Consider the following 20,500-nt stretch of genomic DNA (forward strand, 5'->3'; position numbering starts at 1 on the left):
TATAGGGTGACCGTTGCCCTCCTTTCTATATTGAGACATTTTCTCAGGCCAGAACTATTACTTTCCTACTCCTCTATGGTATTTTGCAATAGACATTGAACAAGAGTCATACATGCTGCTTTAAATTTGTTTTGGCAATTTTTATATTTCTGTGCATTAATATTTCAGTGGTGCTTTCTAAAGATTTGCTTTGAATATACCCCAAATAGTTTTGAAATTAAATACTTTAACTGCTCTGTTAGTGTGGTCAGCAAAAATAAAATGACAGAAAACATTTGTATTTTTATTATTCATCATAAACAATTAGAGATAAATAGTTAGAACAACACTGGGGCATTTAGTCACATACATAAGCATTTATTACTTTCATAAATATCTTATACATTATTTATTTCTGAGATAAAAATGTAAATGTTATTCTAACAATATATCAATAATATTTTACCCATCTCTAACATAAGCCCAGAGTTTGGGACAAAAATATGTTTGGATCAAAACCAAGAGAGACAGAAAAAGACTTCAGAGATAGTGAACCATTCTACATCAGAATCATCCCATACGCAAACATACAATACAAAACAATGTCACAAACAAAGCAAGCCTGTACATTCAAGGGAAGCTGATTTTACAGCTTACCTATAGCTTTTGCTTCCAAGGTCAATTCAATTCCACTTCAATGAACTCAACATCTCACTTTGTCCTTCACTCGCGCTACATTCCCATCACTACTGTTGTTGCTGTTTCTCTCCCTCTGTCTCTACCACTCTCACAACTTGCAATTGAGCCATTTTAGCAGACACTCTTGACTATAGCAACTAACAATAAGTGCATTTAAATAAGGAACTCCCCCTATCTCTCTCTGCATCTTTCTTTCTTTCTTTCTCATTCTATCAGTCCATGGTCTTGTCATTCCAGGCCATTGACTTCCTCTTGGCCAGTTCCATCCAAGATGGCTGCCCCCCACTGTCAGAGATGGTCTGCAGGGGGGATGATGACGAAGGTGATGATGAAGGAGATGACGACGTTGCCATGTTCTTTCTCAGCCATTTGTGCTCTCTGTCTGCATGCCTGCCTGCCACTTTGGTTGGGCTTGATTCTGAGAGAGGAAGACATAGAGACGGTAATGACAATATAAATGTATAAGATCTTAACTATGCACAACCGTAGCAACATTTCTAAAAAAAATATAACTATAACATATAATTCAGTCGTTTTTTCAACCTATCCTATTTAATTAACATCTCTGTACCTGGCCTCCCATCAGCTTTAGTGTTTCTGTGAGTGGGTGGCGTTTTGGAAGGAGCAGCACATTCAGCTGTGGGCTGAGACTCAGGTGGGGTCCGCGTTCTCCTGAGCTCCACCTGTATGGGGGAGGAGAGTGAGAGTGAAATTAAACTCTGTTTGTTTGACACCTCTGTTCTCAGATGATGTGTGAATGAAGTGGTTACCTTGCTCCCAGCAGGAGGGGTCCACTCCGCCCGTTTCTCCAGAAAGGCTGCCCTCCCTCCCACAGTCCCTGGCCTGTCCCGGTCCACCCACTTTTCAGTTGGCACAGCCGCCTCCTCACTCTTCCCCTGGAGGACAAGGGTCCTGTCACCTCTCCCTAGTGCTGGGACTGTAGCTTGGACTGGGGCTGGGTTTGTTGTTGGGGCTAAGGCTGGTTTGGGCTGAGGGGTAGGGTTGTGACCTCGTGTGATCCAGGGCGGCTGGCTGGGTGTGGAGCTTGGGCTTGAAGAGAGGGAAGACGAGGCCAGGGGCTGAGTGGAAGTGGCACCTATTGGGGCAGATCGTAGTGTGGCTTGAGCTTGGGTCTGTGGAGTGGAGCGCAGGGTGTGCTGGGTTGCTCGTAGGTTGGACGGTGAGGTCACCCGAGGCACAGAATTTAGGGTAGATTGTGCTAGCGGTTGAGGGGCGGTGGTTGGTTGTGCTGCCCAAGTGTTGGTTTGGTTTGACACATGTGTTGATGGTTTTGTGTTCTGTGTTGATGGTTGAGTCACTGTCTGTGGTTGTGTTGTGTTCTGTGTCTGTGGTGTTTTGTCAGTCTGCTGTTGTTTTGTGGTCTGTGTGGGTGTTTGTGCTGCTGTCTGTGGTCGTTGTGCTGAATTATGTGACTGCAGTAGTTTAGCAGTCAGGGGTTGCATTTGGGTCTGTGATTGTGGTTGTGCTGCGGTCTGAGCCTGTGGTGGCATTGTCGTCTGTGTCTGTGGTTGTGTTGCATTCTGTCTCTGAGTTTGTGTCATGATCTGAGCCAGTGACGACGTCTGTGGTTGTGTTGTGGTCTGACATTGCGGTTGAGTTGGGGACTGCATGCCAGTGAACTCTCTGGGTAGACTGCTGGTGAAGAGCTGCTGGAGGTCCCTGGTCTTCCCCCATGCCATGCTCATCCAGGATACGGTAGCCTTGGGGGGCGCCTGGGGGCCAGTCATGGGGTCCTGAGTGGTTGAGGAGGTAGTGTGGGCTTCCATAGCTGGGACAGGGGTGGTTGGGACCACCTTATGGATAGCTGGAGTGGTTTGGGCCTCTTTAGTGAGAGGTGAGGGGGTAGGCTGGGCTGAGGTTACTGTAGACATGGGGTTAGACACATTCACATGATGACACATAGTACTGTCATGGTGTTACAACAAACACAATGTTCCCTCAGAGGAATAAGTCTTTATCATTCTGGTGTAAGCTGCCATTTTTATTCTAGTGTAGCATATATCCTTCATTGTTTAACTCCCTTGATAACATAGAGATGATATATTCTGTAGAAGTGTAGCTTGGGGACAAAGTCCAGCACTGACATCCCTATCCAGTAAATGCATGACATACTGTATATTATGTTCATTGTTTACCCACATGGCTGAATATTCCGCCTTTTCAGAGAGGGAGTCTCACCTGCTTCTCTGAGGGAGCCGGCTCTCCCCCTGGGTGAAGACAGTGTTGTTGGGGCATCCCAGGTGTTTGCATGGAGCTTTTGGGGCATTGAGTTGGTTGGCGGGGTGTCCTGTAGCTCCTCAAGCCCGGTGGGTTTCGAGGAAAGGGTGTAAGGGGTAAGAGGGAGAGCACCCACCTCCTGACTTTGACGGTTAATCTTGAGATCTGATTGGCTGGTGGCTGACTCCGCCCGGACCTTCAGAGAGAGATAGGTGGAGCGAAGCTTCACGCCAAATGCCGATTTCCCCTCTTCCTCCTCTTCCTGTGCCTCCTCCTTTGCTTCCACTGCCTCCTCCACTCCCTCCCTGCTCTCCTCCTCCACCTCCTCCCCTTCCAAGACTTTCTCCCCGATATCGCTGGCAGTCAAATCCTCTTCTTTGGGCTTGGCTCCCTCTTGCCTGCCCCCATGCTGCTCCTGCCCCCTCTGGCTGGCGTTTGAGGAGATCAACTTCACCTCTGTCCCCTTCTCCCTCCCCTCCCTCTTCGCCCCAGCCCCAGCCTGCTCCACCACTCCCAAGAAACCACCACTTCCCATCCTGGGTCTCTCCCGCTCCCTGGCAGAGTTGATGGAGAAGCGGAAGGATCCAGAGACTGGCCTTGGCTCTGCCTGACCTGCGTCGTCCGGCCCAGCAGGTGGCTCTGTGGTACTCTGACCAGCAGCCACAGCCTCTGGCTTCCACCTCAGAGAGGATGTTCTGAGATCCACCACTGAGGCCAGGCTAACTGCGGGCTGGGCGGCCGGGACTGGGTTTTCTTTGGTGCTACCCTCGGTGCTGGGGGTTGAATCTTTCACACCACTCTTGCTCAGGATGTCCCTCTTGGTTTGGGATGGGGCTGAGGGCTTGGGGTCTCCCAGTGGAGTGTATCTCAGGTCCTGTACTGTGGTCACAGAGGAGAACTGTGGCTGTTTGCCTGGCACAATTTCCACTGGTCTCAGAGCAACCCCAGGATGCAGCTGCTCTTGTGGAGAGGGCTTGCAGGGGAGAGTTGGGGTGGAGGTGGAGGTTTTTGGGCACCCCTCGGCCTCTGTGGGACCAGACTTAAGGGGTGTCAGCTCTGGGGGTGCAGTGGGGGTGGTCAACCCCCCTTGCTCCAACTTTTGGATCTGGGTAGAGTGAGAACGTAAACGTGTTTTACTCCCAGTAATAGCAGCCCTCTGTCAAGGGCTGGTCAAAGTTGTTAAGACTCTCTGAGCGTGGTCTCGATTCAGTCTGGAGAGAGAGAGAGAGAGAGAGAGAGAGAGAGAGAGAGAGAGAGAGAGAGAGAGAGAGAGAGAGAGAGAGAGAGAGAGAGAGAGAGAGAGAGAGAGAGAGAGAGAGAGAGAGAGAGAGAGAGAGAGAGAGAGAGAGAGAGAGAGAGAGAGAGAGAGAGAGAGAGAGAGAGAGAGAGAGAGAGAGAGAGAGAGAGAGAGAGAGAGAGAGAGAGAGAGAGAGAGAGAGAGAGAGAGAGAGAGAGAGAGAGAGAGAGAGAGAGAGAGAGAGAGAGAGAGAGAGAGAGAGACAGACAGACAGACAGACAGACAGACAGACAGACAGACAGACAGACAGACAGACAGACAGACAGACAGACAGACAGACAGACAGACAGACAGACAGACAGACAGACAGACAGACAGACAGACAGACAGACAGACAGACAGACAGACAGACAGACAGACAGACAGACAGACAGACAGACAGACAGACAATCGAGCAATAGTGTATCCAGTATTTTGATCTTTCCTGAGCCTTCCTCTGTGTGAGGGCCCCATGTGTAGTTGGTATGCCCAGGCAGAACTCACCATGGTCAGCCTTTTTTTCTTGGCACTGGCCCTCTGGTTCCTGGGCTTGATGGACATACGGTGGCGGGCGGCAGAGTTATCCAGGGAGGGGGTGAACTGGGCTGGGGTGCTGAAATCCAAGATAGGAGAGGCAGGGGAGAAGGCAGAGAGGGGGGCAGATGGGGTGGGGTGCACGAAGCTGGTAAGAGGAGGTTTGAGCATGGGAGAGAGGGGATGGGACAAGGGTTGGGAGATGGCCTATGAACAAAGAAAACAGAATAAAGATTTGGATTTATAACGACTCATAGTTGATATCAAGTGATATAGTGACTGACCTGCAAACAGGAATCGGTATTACCTGCTCTTCCTCCTCACTTCCTGTTCCTACTAAACTCAGAGAGCTATGGTGCCTGGGAGGGGCAGGGAACTGTGGAGGAATGGGGAAGGGTTTGGTTGACACACAATGGCTGATGAGAAATGCAAAGTTAAACTATTGGCACTGCTGGAATGCAAACATACAGTTACATACCGACTCATTGAGAGAAAATGGAGGTTTTATGGAAGAGGAGGTTGAGGGTGGAGGTTGGAGAGAGTATGGAGACAGTACCTGAGGATGCGGTGCACAAAGTCTCACCTTGTAAGATACCCCCCGGGGGTGTCTGTGGTCGCCCATGGAGATTTCAGGAGGGCTGTGGGGCAGACCATCGTCCTCTGAGCTGCCCCCCAGGTCCTCTGGACGTTTGATTGGCAGGACCATTGGGGACGGGCCTAGACGCATGTTCTGCTGCTGGAGCTTCATCTGGCCAATCAGAAATAATATAGAAACCTACCTTGAGATCTGCTTGGTAACCCATTGAAGTCAATTCCTGATTTACACAGAAAGACGAGGGTTCATGAGGTGTGGGATTCCTTTTGAATGGGGGTTGGGCCTTTGAATGCACATGCATGTTTCTAGATCCAGGGTACACCACGGAATGAAGACTCACCTGGAGTTCTTTGATCCTGCCTTGGACGTTATCCTGGGATAGAACCCTGGGCTGCTCCGGACTAGACAGATCCTGGTCGGCCAAGAAGATACTGTCATGTGACAACGCCCGTGATCCCAACACGCCTGAACACCTGGTAGAGGACAGAGGGAGGAGGGAATATGAATGTCATGGAATCAATCATACATTTGTAAATATACACACACGCACACACACACACACACACACACACACACACACACACACACACACACACACACACACACACACACACACACACACACACACACACACACACACACACACACACACACACACACACACACACACACACACACACACACACACACACACACACACACACACGCTTACAGATGCTCAGCTGAGCCCAGCCCCTCCGCCTCAGTGACATCACCAGCAGACTGGCTGAGTTGGGTCTCTCTCTTGGATCTCCCAAACAGACGTGTCTTCAGGGTCTTCAGCTTGGACTTCCTCTTTCCTGGAGGATACAGGCCTTGGTCATGATGCATGCATACAAATGTATTCTTATTGATACTCATCCATGCTTTAACCGCTACAGATACAGACACACTGTCTACACTCATGCAGACACACACTCTGACTCGCCCACTCCAATACAGATAACATAACAGATACAGACACACTCTCACACACACTAACATGTGCCCAGTTAGATACACTCTACTCACACTTCTTCACACATACTCAGTCTAACCCACTTTAATTTATGTTTATAACAGAAATAGATACACATGTACACTAACTGAGTTTTTACATGCTTTCTGAACATTATCCAAGTTTTCCAGTGCCTCACCTCCTGTAAGGTCATCAGCGCTGCCCTCCGCATCTCCTGCAAAAGACTCCATCGCTCTTTCCTTTCAACAACTGCAGGAGGAATATATATATAGAGAGAGACAGGGATCAATAGAGACAACAAGGAAACAGAGAGACAGACAGACCAACAAATGGAAGCAGAGAAGCCAGCAGTCAGAGAAGAAAGAGCGACGCGGAGATGTTGTGACATACAGAATGTCCTAACTACCATGGAGTGAATTCTCAGACTCGGTACTCTCTGGCCATGGTCTCTGCGAACACGCTTCTATGCTGCACATGTATGAGTCTGATAAAACACACCCAAACTGGACACTATCTCTCACTCCACCTGAGCGCAAAGGTTTATTGGCACTTAGACTTTACCTTCAGCTAGTCAGGAAGGTGGGGTGAGAGAGAACACACTCTACTTCTCCATACCTGGATGAATCACTGTTTATAACGTATAGCAGATGGACACATGGTTAATGGAACTCTAATAGACGGGGATGGAAAAGTTAACACACACAGGTGCACACACACACACACACACACAAAACCCACTACATGTACAAATGCAAACACACACACGCAGACAGACACACGTGTCAGTGCAGTACACTCTGTGATGACCCAGGTAACACACCCTCTCTGTTGGTATTAGAGGCCTATAACCTGGCTCTCTAGTGAAGTACTGAAGTCTACACAGTGTGAGCTGCTGGTTGATGGCCAGAGGCTGATAACACAGACAGCATGAAGCTATGGTGCGACATGCAAAGTTCAAACTGCTGTTGAGTCCCCATTGAGACTCAGGGAGTCTTCATGAGCTCAGTGGATCTATGGGTCGAGTTGAAAAACACTACTGTTTCATAGTCAAAGGAAAGGCTATAGGGGAGGCTATGTCCCAAATATAACACTTCATATGCTTTAGATAATAGGTTGATATTCAATATTTTCGCAGACCGCCAATGTAACAGCTGCTGCCTGCATGCACTGTGTAAAATGGAGTTTGATTCAAAAGTGGAACAACTCGCTATACCACAAGGCCCCTGAGGAATACGGTCAAAAGAAACCATACAGATCCTCAGAGAGCCGTCTAATGAGCCCAAGGAAAGTAGCAGCAGAAAATAAAGATAATCTGCAGGATTATTGACATTGCATAGAGATCCCTAGGATTTCACAGCCCCACAATTCCACAACAGTAGACGAATCACCAACTTTCAACGTCCCAGACCCAGCGACACAAAACTTAGCTGAGATGCATTGATCATACAAGCACACAGATAGAGACTCACACACAGTCGTGCACACACCCACACAAGAATATAGGCTAGTATTTGAACACATGATGTACATAATGTACTACATACTGTACACTGTACACATGCTGTACCTTGGCAATTAGACACGGTAAGCCAAAGTGAATTTGCTGGGGCAGCATAAGCCCATTCTCAAATATAAGTGCATTTAATAATGCATCTCTATCGAAAAGTACTTATCCTTGAAAGAATGCTACATTGTTAAACCAAATCTCCCCAGGGACTAACATTCCTATGTTTACTTACCCAGTTCTACCAGACTCCCTTACTGCACTGTAGCTATCCCTCCCTCTCTCCTCCTCTTCCTTCTCTCCTCTACTCTCTCCAACAGCGTTGTGTTCTCACTCTCAGCAGAGGCTTTGTCCTTCTTTAAAGCCTCAGGCTGCGGTCCTCCACACCTGCAGATAGAGGGAGGGAGAGACTGAGAATAAGGACGGAGTGAAAGGAGAGAGCAAGTAAAAGAGAGAGAGACAGAGAGAGAATAAGGACAGAGATAAAGGCAGGGACAGAGAAGGTCAAGCTATGTCAGGGGCAGCATATGCAGACAGGGAGACAAGAGGGCAGAGCGGAGAGAGAGAATGAGAGAGAGAGAATGAAGGAGAGAGAGAGAGAGAGCAAGAGACTATTACATTAGTAGTACACTGTGGCCCACTGCGCTAAGCTCCTTATGAAACACTAACCTGATTTTAGGCCCAGAAATGAGGAGAGAGAGAAAAAAATTAAGCTGCAGTTGGAAATAGTACATTTACACATTACCACCACAAGACCACAATGCACTGGGGTGGGCTGGGCCAACCATAGACAGACACAGGGGTGTGATTTGAAGAAAGATAGAGTGTGTGTGTGTGTGTGTGTGTGTGTGTGTGTGTGTGTGTGTGTGTGTGTGTGTGTGTGTGTGTGTGTGTGTGTGTGTGTGTGTGTGTGTGTGTGTGTGTGTGTGTGTGTGTGTGTGTGTGTGTGTGTGTGTGTTTGTGTGTGTGTATTTACAAATGTAAACAATAAGTGTGTTGTTGAAGGCTTCAGGGGAAGCCCTGCGCTGTTAACAGTTAACAATGAGAAGCTGAGTTTAAAGTTCCCTCCTTGGGCTAGCGTCATCAACACCTGGAGCCCATACTTTTCCACTTCATTTGCCAAGGGTTATTGACTTAACTTCTACAGGTGCGTCATTTTAAAATGAACTCCAATTGAGACTGTAGGAGATTTAACCTACTGGAACTGTTGTCATAGCTAGGACAATACATAGAGGCGCTGGGGATTTGCATGTCCACGCGTCAATCGCTCAGAGCTTTTGCATGCATGATCTTTCAGACGTGATAAAACAGTTTAGTTATTTACAGTTACAGTAAGCACAGTCCATATCAGTGTTGTGGCCAAGCCACTGTGTTGGGAGGAGAGAAGAGGGGCTCAGCCCTATGTTTCCCAACCTATGTTCCCTCAGCCCTATGTTCCCTCAGCCCTATGTTCCCTCAGCCCTATGGTCCCTCAGCCCTATGTTCCCTCAGCCCTATGGTCCTTCAGCCCTATGGTCCCTCAGCCCTATGTTCCCTCAGCCCTATGGTCCCTCAGCCCTATGTTCCCTCAGTCCTATGGTCCCTCAGCCCTATGTTCCCTCAGCCCTATGGTCCCTCAGCCCTATGGTCCCTCAGCCCTATGTTCCCTCAGTCCTATGGTCCCTCAGCCCTATGTTCCCTCAGCCCTATGGTCCCTCAGCCCTATGTTCCCTCAGTCCTATGGTCCCTCAGCCCTATGTTCCCTCAGCCCTATGTTCCCTCAGCCCTATGTTCCCTCAGCCCTATGTTCCCTCAGCCCTATGTTCCCTCAGCCCTATGTTCCCTCAGCCCTATGTTCCCTCAGCCCTATGTTTTTCTAATTTGGCACACAGAAACTTGAGGCCATGAGTAAAAAATGTAGTAAAAGATAATGGCACCAATTGGCCTATAGGTGGCACTGTTATAAGGTGTCTCACTTAAACCCTCATATCCGCCACACTGTTTGACCTAGAGACTTGAAACGTTGTATGTACAGTTGAAGTCGGAAGTTTACATACACCTTAGCCAAATAAATTTAAACTCATATGCTAACGATAAAATGCAGTGTGTACAGTAGTCCCATGGTACATCTCTTAACTTACTTTAATTTACATGTACATTGAAATCCTTTATAAATCCTCTCCACAATGGCTTATCAACTTGAAACATGTTAGGGTCATCAAAGACATTACCACGATGAACCATGTTACGTTTGGCATTGATATCTTACAAAATAAGGAAACTATTAAGCATTCACTATTTTGACTATGTAAAGCTGACACTTAAAATGATCATAACAAACTTCTTCTCATGGACTAAAAGTCAGATTCACTCCAAGTTTGGGCTCATCACAATAGTCTCTAAAGAGTTTGAGAAAATAACAGTGATGTATTCAAAGCTAAAAAACACTTCTTTACATGAACCACAGGACCAAATGACACCAAATTTGGAATGTGGGCACATGATACATGTCTTAATTTAGTTTAAGAAAATATAAGGGATTGGTCAGATGGCTGAGTCATTGACAAATCAACAATCTGATTCTACATGTCTATTTATACCACTGTAAATCCACTCCACAGTGGCCTATCAACTTGGCACTTGTCAACACTATCATGGATGTCCATAAGATTAACCACACTAAATTTGGTATTGATATCTCAAAAAACAAGCTATTAGCAACTCATTCTTTGCATATGTAATGCTACTGCTCATAATAATCTGCAATCATCTTCTCCCCATGAACCATACGTCAGATTCACTACAGATTTTGTATTTAGACTCATTTCAGCATTCTTTAATGGTTTTGAGAATAAATAGCTGCTGCATTCAAATATGTCCGCACTGTACCTATAGATGCACTTTAGCACATATGCTAACGATACGAATACTTTAAAATCTTCTCTTCAAGAACCATTAACCAGATTGACTCCAGATTTGGTATTTAGAATCAAAAAATGATTCTCTAATGAATTTGAGAATGATTCAAAGTCGGCCACGCAACACAACTAGATAGCACCATATCACACCAGGGCCATGAAAACTGAACTGACGGACATGACAATGATTACCTACTGCATTCAGAGATAACCAACCTACAGCACTAGACTCATCTTCACTTGCTTATGGTATTGCGAGATAAACATGTTATGCATTCACCTGATAGCACATCAATCCAATCAAAATCAAATCCCCAAAAATATTAGTATAAACATATTTACCAGATGTTATTGCGGGTGTAGCGAAAATGTTTGTGTTCCTAGCTCCTAGTCGGAAGTTTACATACACCTTAACCAACTACATTTATACTCAGTTTATCACAATTCCTGACATTTAATCCTAGTAAAACATTCCCTGTCTTAGGTCAGTTAGGTTCACCACTTTATTTTAAGAATGTGAAATGTCAGAATAATAAGATTTAATTTCTTTCATCACTTTCCCAGTGGGTCAGAAGTTTACATACACTCAATTAGTATTCAGTAGCATTGCCTTTAAATTGTTTCACTTGGGTCAAACGTTACGGGTAGCCTTCCACAAGCTTCCCACAATAAGTTGGGTGAATTTTGGCCCATTCCTCCTGACAGAGCTGGTGTAACTGAATCTGGTTGGTAGGCCTCCTTGCTCGCACACGCTTTTTCAGTTCTGCCCACACATTCTCTATAGGATTGAGGTCAGGGCTTTGTGATTGCCACTCCAATACCTTGACTTTGTTGTTCTTAAGCCATTTTGCCACAACTTTGGAAGTATGCTTGGGGTCATTGTCCATTTGGAAGAGCCATTTGCAACCAAGCTTGATGCCATCTATTTTGTGAAGTGCACCAGTCCCTCATGCAGCAAAGCAACCCCACAACATGATGCTGCCATCCCCATGCTTCACGGTTGGGATGGTGTTCTTCGGCTTGCAAGCCTCCCCCTTTCTCTTCCAAACATAACAATGGTCATTATGGCCAAACAGTTCTATTTTTGTTTCATCAGACCAGAGGACATTTCTCCAAAAAGTACAATCTTTGTCCCCACGTGCAGTTGCAAACCTTGGTCTGGCGTTTTTATGGTGGTTTTTCTTCCTTGCTGAGTGGCGTTTCATGTTATGTCGGTATGGCATATAACATATGTATGTTATGTCGGACTTGGTTTACTGTGGATATTGTCACAGCCGGACTGGGGACCCTCTCTGTGGGCCCCGAACTGGGGACCCTCGCTGCGGGCCCCGGACTGGGCACCCCCACTGCGGGCCTCAGACTGGGCACCCCCGTTGGAAGCTCCCGACTGGAGGCTATCGCTGGAGGCTCCAGACTGAAGGCCGTGGCTGGAGGCTTCGTGCCATGGATCCTCACTAGAGGCTTCGTGCCATGGATCCTCACTGGAGGCTTCGTGCCATGGATCATCACTGGAGGCTTCGTGCCATGGATCATCACTGGAGGCTTCGTGCCATGGATCATCACTGGAGGCTTTGTGCCATGGATCATCACTGGAGGCTTCGTGCCATGGATCATCACTGGAGGCTTTGTGCCATGGATCATCAGTGGAGGCTTCTTGCCATGGATCATCACTGGAGTCTTTTTGCCATGGATCATTACTGGAGGCTTCGTGCCATGGATCATCACTGGAGGCTTCGTGCCATGGATCATCACTGGAGGCTTCTTTGCCATGGATCATCACTGGAGGCTTCATGCCATGGATCATCACTAGACTGGAGAAACACACAGGAGGCCTGGCTCTGGGAGCAGGCAAAGGACTTACCAGGCTGGGAAGACATACAGGAGGCCTGGTGCATGGGGCGGGCATCGGATACACTAGGCCGTGAAGGCGCACTGGAGGCCTCGAGCGCAGAACCTGCACAACCCGTTCTGGCTGGATGCCCACTTCCACCTGGCAAATGCAGGATGCTGGCATAGAGCACACCGGCCTGCGAATGCTCACTCGGGACACCCTGCGCATCACCCCATAACACGGTGCCTGACCAGTCACATGCTGCCCACGGTAAACACGGGGAGTTGGCTCAGGTCTAAACTCCAACTCCGCCAATCTTCCCGTGTGCCCCCCCAAAAAAAAACATTTTGGGAGCTGCGTCTCGGGCTTCCGTGACCGGGTCTTATCCCCTGCCATTCTCTCCTCCCCGGTCCAGCTCGTCCTCCCGGGTTGGCGCACGCTGCTTGATCTTTTGGTGGTGGGTAGTTCTGTCACGGCCGTCTTCCTGGAAGGAATAAGTGGACCAAAGTGCAGCGTGGTTTTTTATTTTAAAATGTCACCAACTTAACAACAAACTAAAGAAACAACCGTGAAGCTTACAGGGCTAAGTGCCACAAACAAAGTTAACTACTCACACTAAAAGCAGGGAAAAAGGGCTACCTAAGTATGATTCCCAATCAGAGACAATGATAGACAGCTGTCCCTGATTGAGAACCATACCCGGCCAACACATAGAAACACAAATCATAAATATAAAGGACATAGAATGCCCACCCAAATCACACCCTGACCACACCAAAAAGAGACATAAAAAAGGCTCTCTAAGGTCAGGGCATGATAGATATAGATACTTTTGTACCTGTTTCCTCCAGCATCTTCACCAGGACCTTTGCTGTTGTTCTGGGATTGATTTGCACTTTTCGCACCAAAGTACGTTCATCTCTAGGAGACAGAACGTGTCTTCTTCCTGAGCGATATGACGGCTGCGTGGTCACATGGTGTTTATACTTGTGTACTATTGTTTATACATAAGAATTTGTTATTAAGTGATTTGCCTAGTTAAATAAAGGTTTTAAAAAATTATAATAAATTGCCTGTCAGAAGCTTCTAACGCCATGACATGATTTTCTGGAATTTTCCAAGCTGTTTAAAGGCACAGTCAACTTTGTGTATGTAAACTTCTGACCCACTGGAGTTGTGATACACGTGAAATAATCTGTCTGTAAACAATTGTTTGAAAAATTACTTGTGTCATGCACAAAGTAGATGTCCTTACCGACTTGCCAAAATTACATTTTGTTAAAAAGAAATTTGTGGAGTGGTTGAAAAACGTGTTTTAATGATGCCAACCTAAGTGTATATAAACTTCCGACTTCAACTGTAGATATCAATGCACAATTCACACAAATCTAAAAGTAAAAGAATGGAATTAAGAAAAATATAAATGTATTACGTTGAGCAATGTCAGAGTCCGGAGAGTATATATACAATACCAATCAAAAGTGTGGACACACCTGCTCATTCGAGGGTTTTTCTTTATTTTACTATGTTCTACATTGTAGAATAATAGTGAAGACAACTAAACTATGAAATAACACATATGGAATCATGTAGCAACCAAAAAAGTGTTCAACAAATCAAAATATATTCTATATTTGAGATTCTTCAAAGTAGCCACCCTTTGCCTTGATGACAGATTTGCACACTCTTGGCTTTCTCTCAGCCAGCTTCATGAGTAATGCTTTTCCAACAGTCTTGAAGGAGTTCCCATATATGCTGAGCACTTGCTGGCTACTTTTCCTTCCCTCTGCGGTCCAACTCATCCCAAACCATCTCAATTGGGTTGAGGTTGGGTGATTGTGGAGGCCAGGTCATCTAATGCAGCACTCATCACTCTCCTTCTTGGTCAAATAGCCCTTACACAGCCTGGAGGTGTGTTGGGTCATTGTCCTCTTGAAAAACAAATGATAGTCCCACTAAATGCATACCAAATGGGATGGTGTATTGCTGCAGAATTCTGTGGTTGCCATGCTGGTTAAGTGTGCCTTGAACTCTAAATAAATTACAGACAGTGTCACCAGCAAAGCACTTCCACACCATCACACCTCCTACTTGTTTCATGGTGGGAACCACACATGCGGAGATCATTCATTCACCTACTCTGCGTCTCACGAAGACACGGTTGGAACCAAAAATCTCAAATTTGGACTCATCAGACCAAAGGACAGATTTCCACCAGTCTAATGTCCATTGATCGTCTTTCTTGGCCCAAGCAAGTCTCTTCTTATTATTGGTGTCCTTTAGTTGTGGTTTCTTTGCAGCAATTAGACCATGAAGGCCTGATTCACGCAGTCTCCTCTGAACAGTTGATGTTGAGATGTGTGAGTTACTTGAACTCTGTAAAGCATTTATTTGGCCTGCAATCTGAGGTGCAACCCAAATAACTCTCATGAACTTATCCTCTGCAGCAGAGGTAACTCTGGGTCTTCCTTTCCTGTGACGGTCCTCATGAGAGCCAGTTACATCATAGCGCTTGATGGTTTTTGCAACTGCACTTGAAGTAACTTTCAATGTACTTCAAATTCTCCGGATTGACTGACCTTCATGTCTTAAAGTAATGATGGACTGTAATTTCCCTTTGCTTATTTGAGCTGTTCTTGCCATAATATGGACTTGGTCTTTTACCAAATAGGGCTATCTTCTGTATACCAACCCTACCTTGTCACAACACAAATGATTGGCTCAAACACATTATGAAGGAAAGAAATTCCACAAATGACATTTTAACAAGGCACACCTGTTAATTGAAATGCATTCCAGGTGAACACCTCTTGAAGCTGGTTGAGAGAATGCAAAGCTGTCATCAAGGCAAAGGGTGGCTACTTTGAACAATATCAAATATTAACATATTTAGATTTGTTTAACACTGTTTTGGTTACTACGTGATGCCAAATGTGTTATTTCACAGTTTTGATGTCTTCGCTATTATTCTACAATGTAGTAAATAGTAAAAAATAAAGAAAAACCCTGGAATGAGTAGGTGTGTCCAAGCATTTGACTGGTACTGTATGTGCATGTGTGATGGGATGTATAGACATTTGTGGATAGAATGTGTAGTATATACAATGAGCCAGTCATAGCAGATGTAACAAATGTCATCAAGCTTTCATGGCTGGGATAAGTTATTTCCTCTTATGGTGCACAGCTTCAGGATAGTCTTGTTGAGAAAGATGTACGTTCCTCTTAAGATATTGGCTCTTTCCAGAGCAGAACAAGTCCCATGTTTCATGAGCTGAAATAAAATCATTTTTCCATACACACAAAAAGCTTATTTCTCTCAAATTTTGTGCACCAATTTGCGTACATCCCTGTTAGTGAGCATTTCTCCTTTGCCAGTATAATCCATCCACCTGACAAGTGTGGCATGTCAAGAAGATGATTAAACAGCCTGATCATTACACAGTTGCACCTTGTGCTGGGGACAATTATAAGCCACTCAGTTTTGTCAAACAACACAATGCCACAGTTGTCTCAAGTTTGAGGGAGCATGTAATTGGCATGCTGACTGCAGGAATGTCCACCAGAGCTGTTGCCAGATAATAGAATGTTCATTTCTCTACCATAACGTCGTTTTAGAGAATTTGGTAGTACGTCCAACCGGCCTCACAACAGCAGACCAAGTGTAACCAAGCCAGCCCAGGACCTCCAAATCCGGCTTCTTCACCTGTGGGATGATCTGAGATGAGCCATCCGGACAGCTGGGAAACTGTGGGTTTGCACAACCAAATAATGTCTGCACAAACTGTCAGAAACCATCTCAGGGATGTTCATCTGCGTGCTCGTCGTCCTCACCAGGGTCTTGACCTGACTGCAGTTTGGCATTGTAACCGACATAAGTGAGCAAATGCTCACCTTTGATGGCCACTGGCACCATGGAGAAGTGTGCTCTTCATGGATGAATCCGGCATTCAACTGTACCGGGCAGATGGTAGACAGTCTGCATGGCCAGGATCTGCACACAATTCCTGGAAGCTGAAAATGTCCCAGTTCTTCCATGGCCTGCATACTCATCAGACATATCACCTATTGAGCATGTTTGGGATGCTCTGAATCTAAGTGTACAACATTGTCTTCCAGTTCCCGCCAATATCCAGCAACGTCACACAGCCATTGAAGAGGAGTGGGACAACATTCCACAATACACAAGCAACAGCCTGATGAACTGCGAAGGAGATGTTGTGCTGCATGAGGCAAATGGTGGTTACACCAGATACTGACAGGTTTTCTGATCCACACCCATACATTTTCTTTTAAAGGTATCTGTGACAAACAAATGCATTTCTGTATTTCCAGTCATGTGAAATTCATAGACTAGGGCCTAATGAATTTATTTCTATTAACTGATTTACTTATATGAACTGTAACTCAGTAAAATCTTTGAAATTGTTGCAGGTTGCGTTTATATTTTTGTTCAGTGTAGTTCAACTAACACCAAATGACTGCAAAATGTAGTTAAACTAGTTGAACTACATGTAGTTCACTACATCCCAACTCTGCCCCCCCCTCCCCCATCAGAGTCAAAGACGAATCTCATCTGTCACTCAAAGATATGTGGTGTTTTCCATGGGATTATATTTTCCTTCATTGCAGAACCTTGATGAGTACCACGCATATCGAGATTAAGGTCGGTTATAGATTTTAATCCATTTTCTGCAGGAACTCATGCAGAATGTTTCATTGAAACAAATATTTTCAAATTAAGCGTCAGCTGTGAAACTACTCAGTCACAGTGCATTCAGAAAGTATTCAGACCCTTCCCATTTTTCAACATTTTGTTACGTTACAGCCTTATTCTAAATTGGATTAAGTAAAAGTTTGGGGTCACCTTGAAATGTCCTTGTTTTTGAAAGAAAAGCACATTTTTTGTCCATTAAAATAACATCAAATTGATCAGAAATACAGTGTAGACATTGTTAATGTTGTAAATGACTACTGTAGCTGGAAACGGTTGATTTTTTATGGAATATCTAAATAGGTGTACAGAGGCCCATTATCAGCAACCATCACTCCTGGCATGTTGTGTTAGCTAATCCAAGTTTATAATTTTAAAAGGCTAATTGAATATTTAAAAAAAACTTTTGCAATTATGTTAGCACAGGTGAAAACTGTTGTTTGATTAAAGAAGCAATAAAACTGGCCTTCTTGAGACTAGTTGAGTATCTGGAGCATCAGCATTTGAAGGTTTGATTACAGGCTCAAAATGGCCAGAAACAAAGACCTTTCTTCTGAAACTCGTCAGTCTATTCTTGTTCTGAGAAATGAAGACTATTCCATGCGAGAAATTGCCAAGAAACTGAAGATCTCGTACAACGCTGTGTACTTAATCTTTTCTTTTTATTGGCCAGTCTGAGATATTGATTTTTCTTTGCAACTCTGCCTAAAAGGCCAGCATCCCGGAGTCGCCTCTTCACTGTTGACGTTGAGACTAGCCTTCATTTCTCAGGACAAGAATAGACTGATGAGTTTCAGAAGAAAGGACTTTGTTTCTAGCCATTTTGAACCCACAAATGCTGATGCTCCATATACTCAACTAGTATGAAGGAGGCCAATTTTATTGCTTCTTTTTCTTTAATTAGCACAATAGTTTTCAGCTGTGCTAACATAATTGCAAAGGTTTTTTTAAATATTCAATTAGCCTTTTCAAATTATAAACTTGGATGAGATACAACAGCGTGCCATTGAAACACAGGAGTGACAGTTTCTGATAATGGGCCTCTGTATGCCTGTGTAGATATTACATTAAAAATCATCTGTTTCCAACTACAATAGTCATTTACAACATTAACAATGTCTACATGGTATTTCCGATCAATTTGATGTTACATTAATGGACAAAAAATAGTATTTTCTTTCAAAAACAAGGAAAGTTCTAGGTGACCCCAAACTTTTGAAAGGCAGTGTATAAAATGTTTTAATATAACGTGTTAATTTAAGTATTCAGACCCTGCTATGAGACTCGAAACTGAGCTCAGATGGATCCTGTTTCCATTGATCATCCTTGAGACGTTTCTACAACTTGACTGGAGCGCACCTGTGGTAAATTCAATTGACTGGACATGATTTGGAAAGGCACACATCTGTCTATATAAGGTCCCACAGTTGACAGTGCATGTCAGAGCAAAAACCAAACCATGAGTTCGAAGGAATTGTCTGTAGAGCCCCGAGACAGGATTCTGTCGGGGGAGAAGGGCCTTACTCAGGGAGGTGATGGTCACTCTGACAGAGCTCCCGAGTTCCTCTATGGAGATGGGATAACCTTCCAGAAGGACAACCATCTCTGCAGCACTCCACCAGGGACTGGGAGACTAGTCAGGTTCGAGGGAAAGATGAACGGAGCATTAACGTGTCAGCATTGTTATGTTTTCATGTCCAGATGCTGTCCTGTCCTGTTCCATGGGTATATCATTTTATGCAAAACATTTTTTAAAGAGGCAGATCTTTAAGACGTGAAGGTCAATCAATTAGGAAGATTTCAAGAACTTTGAAAGTTTCGTCAACTGCAGTCGCAAAAACCCTCATGCACTACGATGAAACTGGCTCTCGTGAGGACCGCCACAGAAAAGGTAGACCCATAGTTACCTCTGCTGCAGAGGATACGTTCATTAGTTAGCAGCCCAAATAAATGCTTCAGAGTTCAACAGACACATCTCGACATCAACTGTTCAGAGGAGACTGCGTGAATCAGGCCTTCATGGTCGAATTGCTGCAAAGAAACCACAACTAAAGGACACCAATAAGAAGAGACGTGCCTGGGCCAAGAAACACGAGCAATGGACATTAGACTGGTGTAAATCTGTCCTTTGGTCTGATGAGTCCAAATTCTGAGATTTTTGGTTCCAACCGCCTTGTCATAAAGAAAAACCCTTGAATGAGTAGGTGTGTCCCAACTTTTGACTGGTACGGCATGTAAATAAGATATTTCTGTTTTTTAAATTGAATACATTCTAATACACAAAAATGTCTAAAAAGTTGTTTTGCTTCATTATGGGATATTGTGTGTAGATTTATGAGGGGGGGGGGCATTTTAATTAATTTAAGAATAAGGCTGTAATGTAACAAAATGTGGAAAAAGTCAAGGGGCCTGAATACTTTCCTTATTCACTGTACATATGAAATGTGTTACATTTAGTAATGATCTATGTAGTATATTTGTACTAGAACTCTAATTATTGTCATTGCTCATTATACCTTCACATTTTAAATAGAGCATTTGGAAATGGAGACCAATGTCTAGACTGTTCCGTCAGTTCAGTTCACCTTGATGAATGTTGGCCATATGGTAGGTAATGTCAAGCTCATGAAACACGAGAAGGTAATTTATCTGTAGAGGACTACTCGATACCCTATTTGAACGGGATAAAGTAATTCAGTATGTGATATACAGTATGGATTTTTTTTAAACCTATTTGCATTTATATATTATGGCAACCAAAAAGTTGTTATCATACTTACTGTACGGACGTGGCTGGTGTTGAAGATGAATTAACCCAAATTTCATACTATTAGTGGTGCCTGGATGGGGGCTCACAGCTATGTCACTGTCAGTTCACGACCTACACTTCGAGGCTATAGCATAATAGCATACTAGTACTGCTTGCGAGCGACCACTGCTGTCCTCCGTCCAACGTTTACTATTCTCCAATCCTAACATGACTAACCCTTAGTCTACTGCAAACAACGTCAAATCAGATCGACCAAAAAATTATAAACTGATCAAATCCACCAGTCTAAGCACCAGGAAAAAATATAAATAATTAATTATATTACGTTATCATAGGTTAACACCCAGGGATTATATTTTGGCTTCCCTCTAGTCTAAAATGTCATATCGTTATATTTTTACAATTCTAGGGTTATTGTAAAGTGGACGAACTTCAATGTCCACTAGATGGCGCCAAGTACAGTACAAGT

At 44.6% G+C, this 20,500-nt stretch overlaps 1 protein-coding gene across 6 annotated transcripts; it reads right to left on the reverse strand.

Annotated features, from left to right (window-relative positions):
- Positions 1 to 262: 262 nt before the first annotated feature.
- Positions 263 to 20,404, reverse strand: cracdla (cracd like a). 6 transcript variants are annotated; one of them, XM_046364074.1, is made up of 12 exons: positions 20,042 to 20,404; positions 8,058 to 8,331; positions 6,497 to 6,567; positions 6,034 to 6,160; positions 5,662 to 5,794; positions 5,310 to 5,474; positions 5,034 to 5,102; positions 4,697 to 4,933; positions 2,878 to 4,021; positions 1,449 to 2,560; positions 1,250 to 1,361; positions 263 to 1,096 (listed from the first exon to the last, which is right to left on the reverse strand). In XM_046364074.1, exons 3-12 carry the CDS (start codon positions 6,546 to 6,548, stop codon positions 891 to 893), a joined length of 3,357 nt encoding a protein of 1,118 aa, XP_046220030.1. In that variant the 5' UTR covers positions 6,549 to 6,567; positions 8,058 to 8,331; positions 20,042 to 20,404; the 3' UTR covers positions 263 to 890. The 6 variants fall into 6 exon arrangements, with proteins under 6 accessions (XP_046220030.1, XP_046220052.1, XP_046220036.1 ...); XM_046364096.1 differs by having other exon boundaries at positions 4,697 to 4,874; positions 5,011 to 5,102; XM_046364080.1 differs by lacking the exon at positions 20,042 to 20,404 and having other exon boundaries at positions 8,058 to 8,354.
- Between the last annotated feature and the right edge of the window lie 96 nt (positions 20,405 to 20,500).

This window comes from Oncorhynchus gorbuscha, linkage group LG01, assembly GCF_021184085.1.
Source record: "Oncorhynchus gorbuscha isolate QuinsamMale2020 ecotype Even-year linkage group LG01, OgorEven_v1.0, whole genome shotgun sequence".
Taxonomy (NCBI): domain Eukaryota; kingdom Metazoa; phylum Chordata; class Actinopteri; order Salmoniformes; family Salmonidae; genus Oncorhynchus; species Oncorhynchus gorbuscha.

Excerpts from the sequence above, each read along its gene's own strand:
- cracdla (XM_046364074.1), bottom strand. The coding sequence starts at position 6,548 with ATGGAGTCTTTTGCAGGAGATGCGGAGGGCAGCGCTGATGACCTTACA. Across the intron at positions 6,161-6,496 it reads CGCTGATGACCTTACAGGAG|GAAAGAGGAAGTCCAAGCTG; the intron begins GTGAGGCACTGG and ends TGTATCCTCCAG. Across the intron at positions 4,022-4,696 it reads AGAAAAAAAGGCTGACCATG|ATCCAAAAGTTGGAGCAAGG; the intron begins GTGAGTTCTGCC and ends CACTCTACCCAG.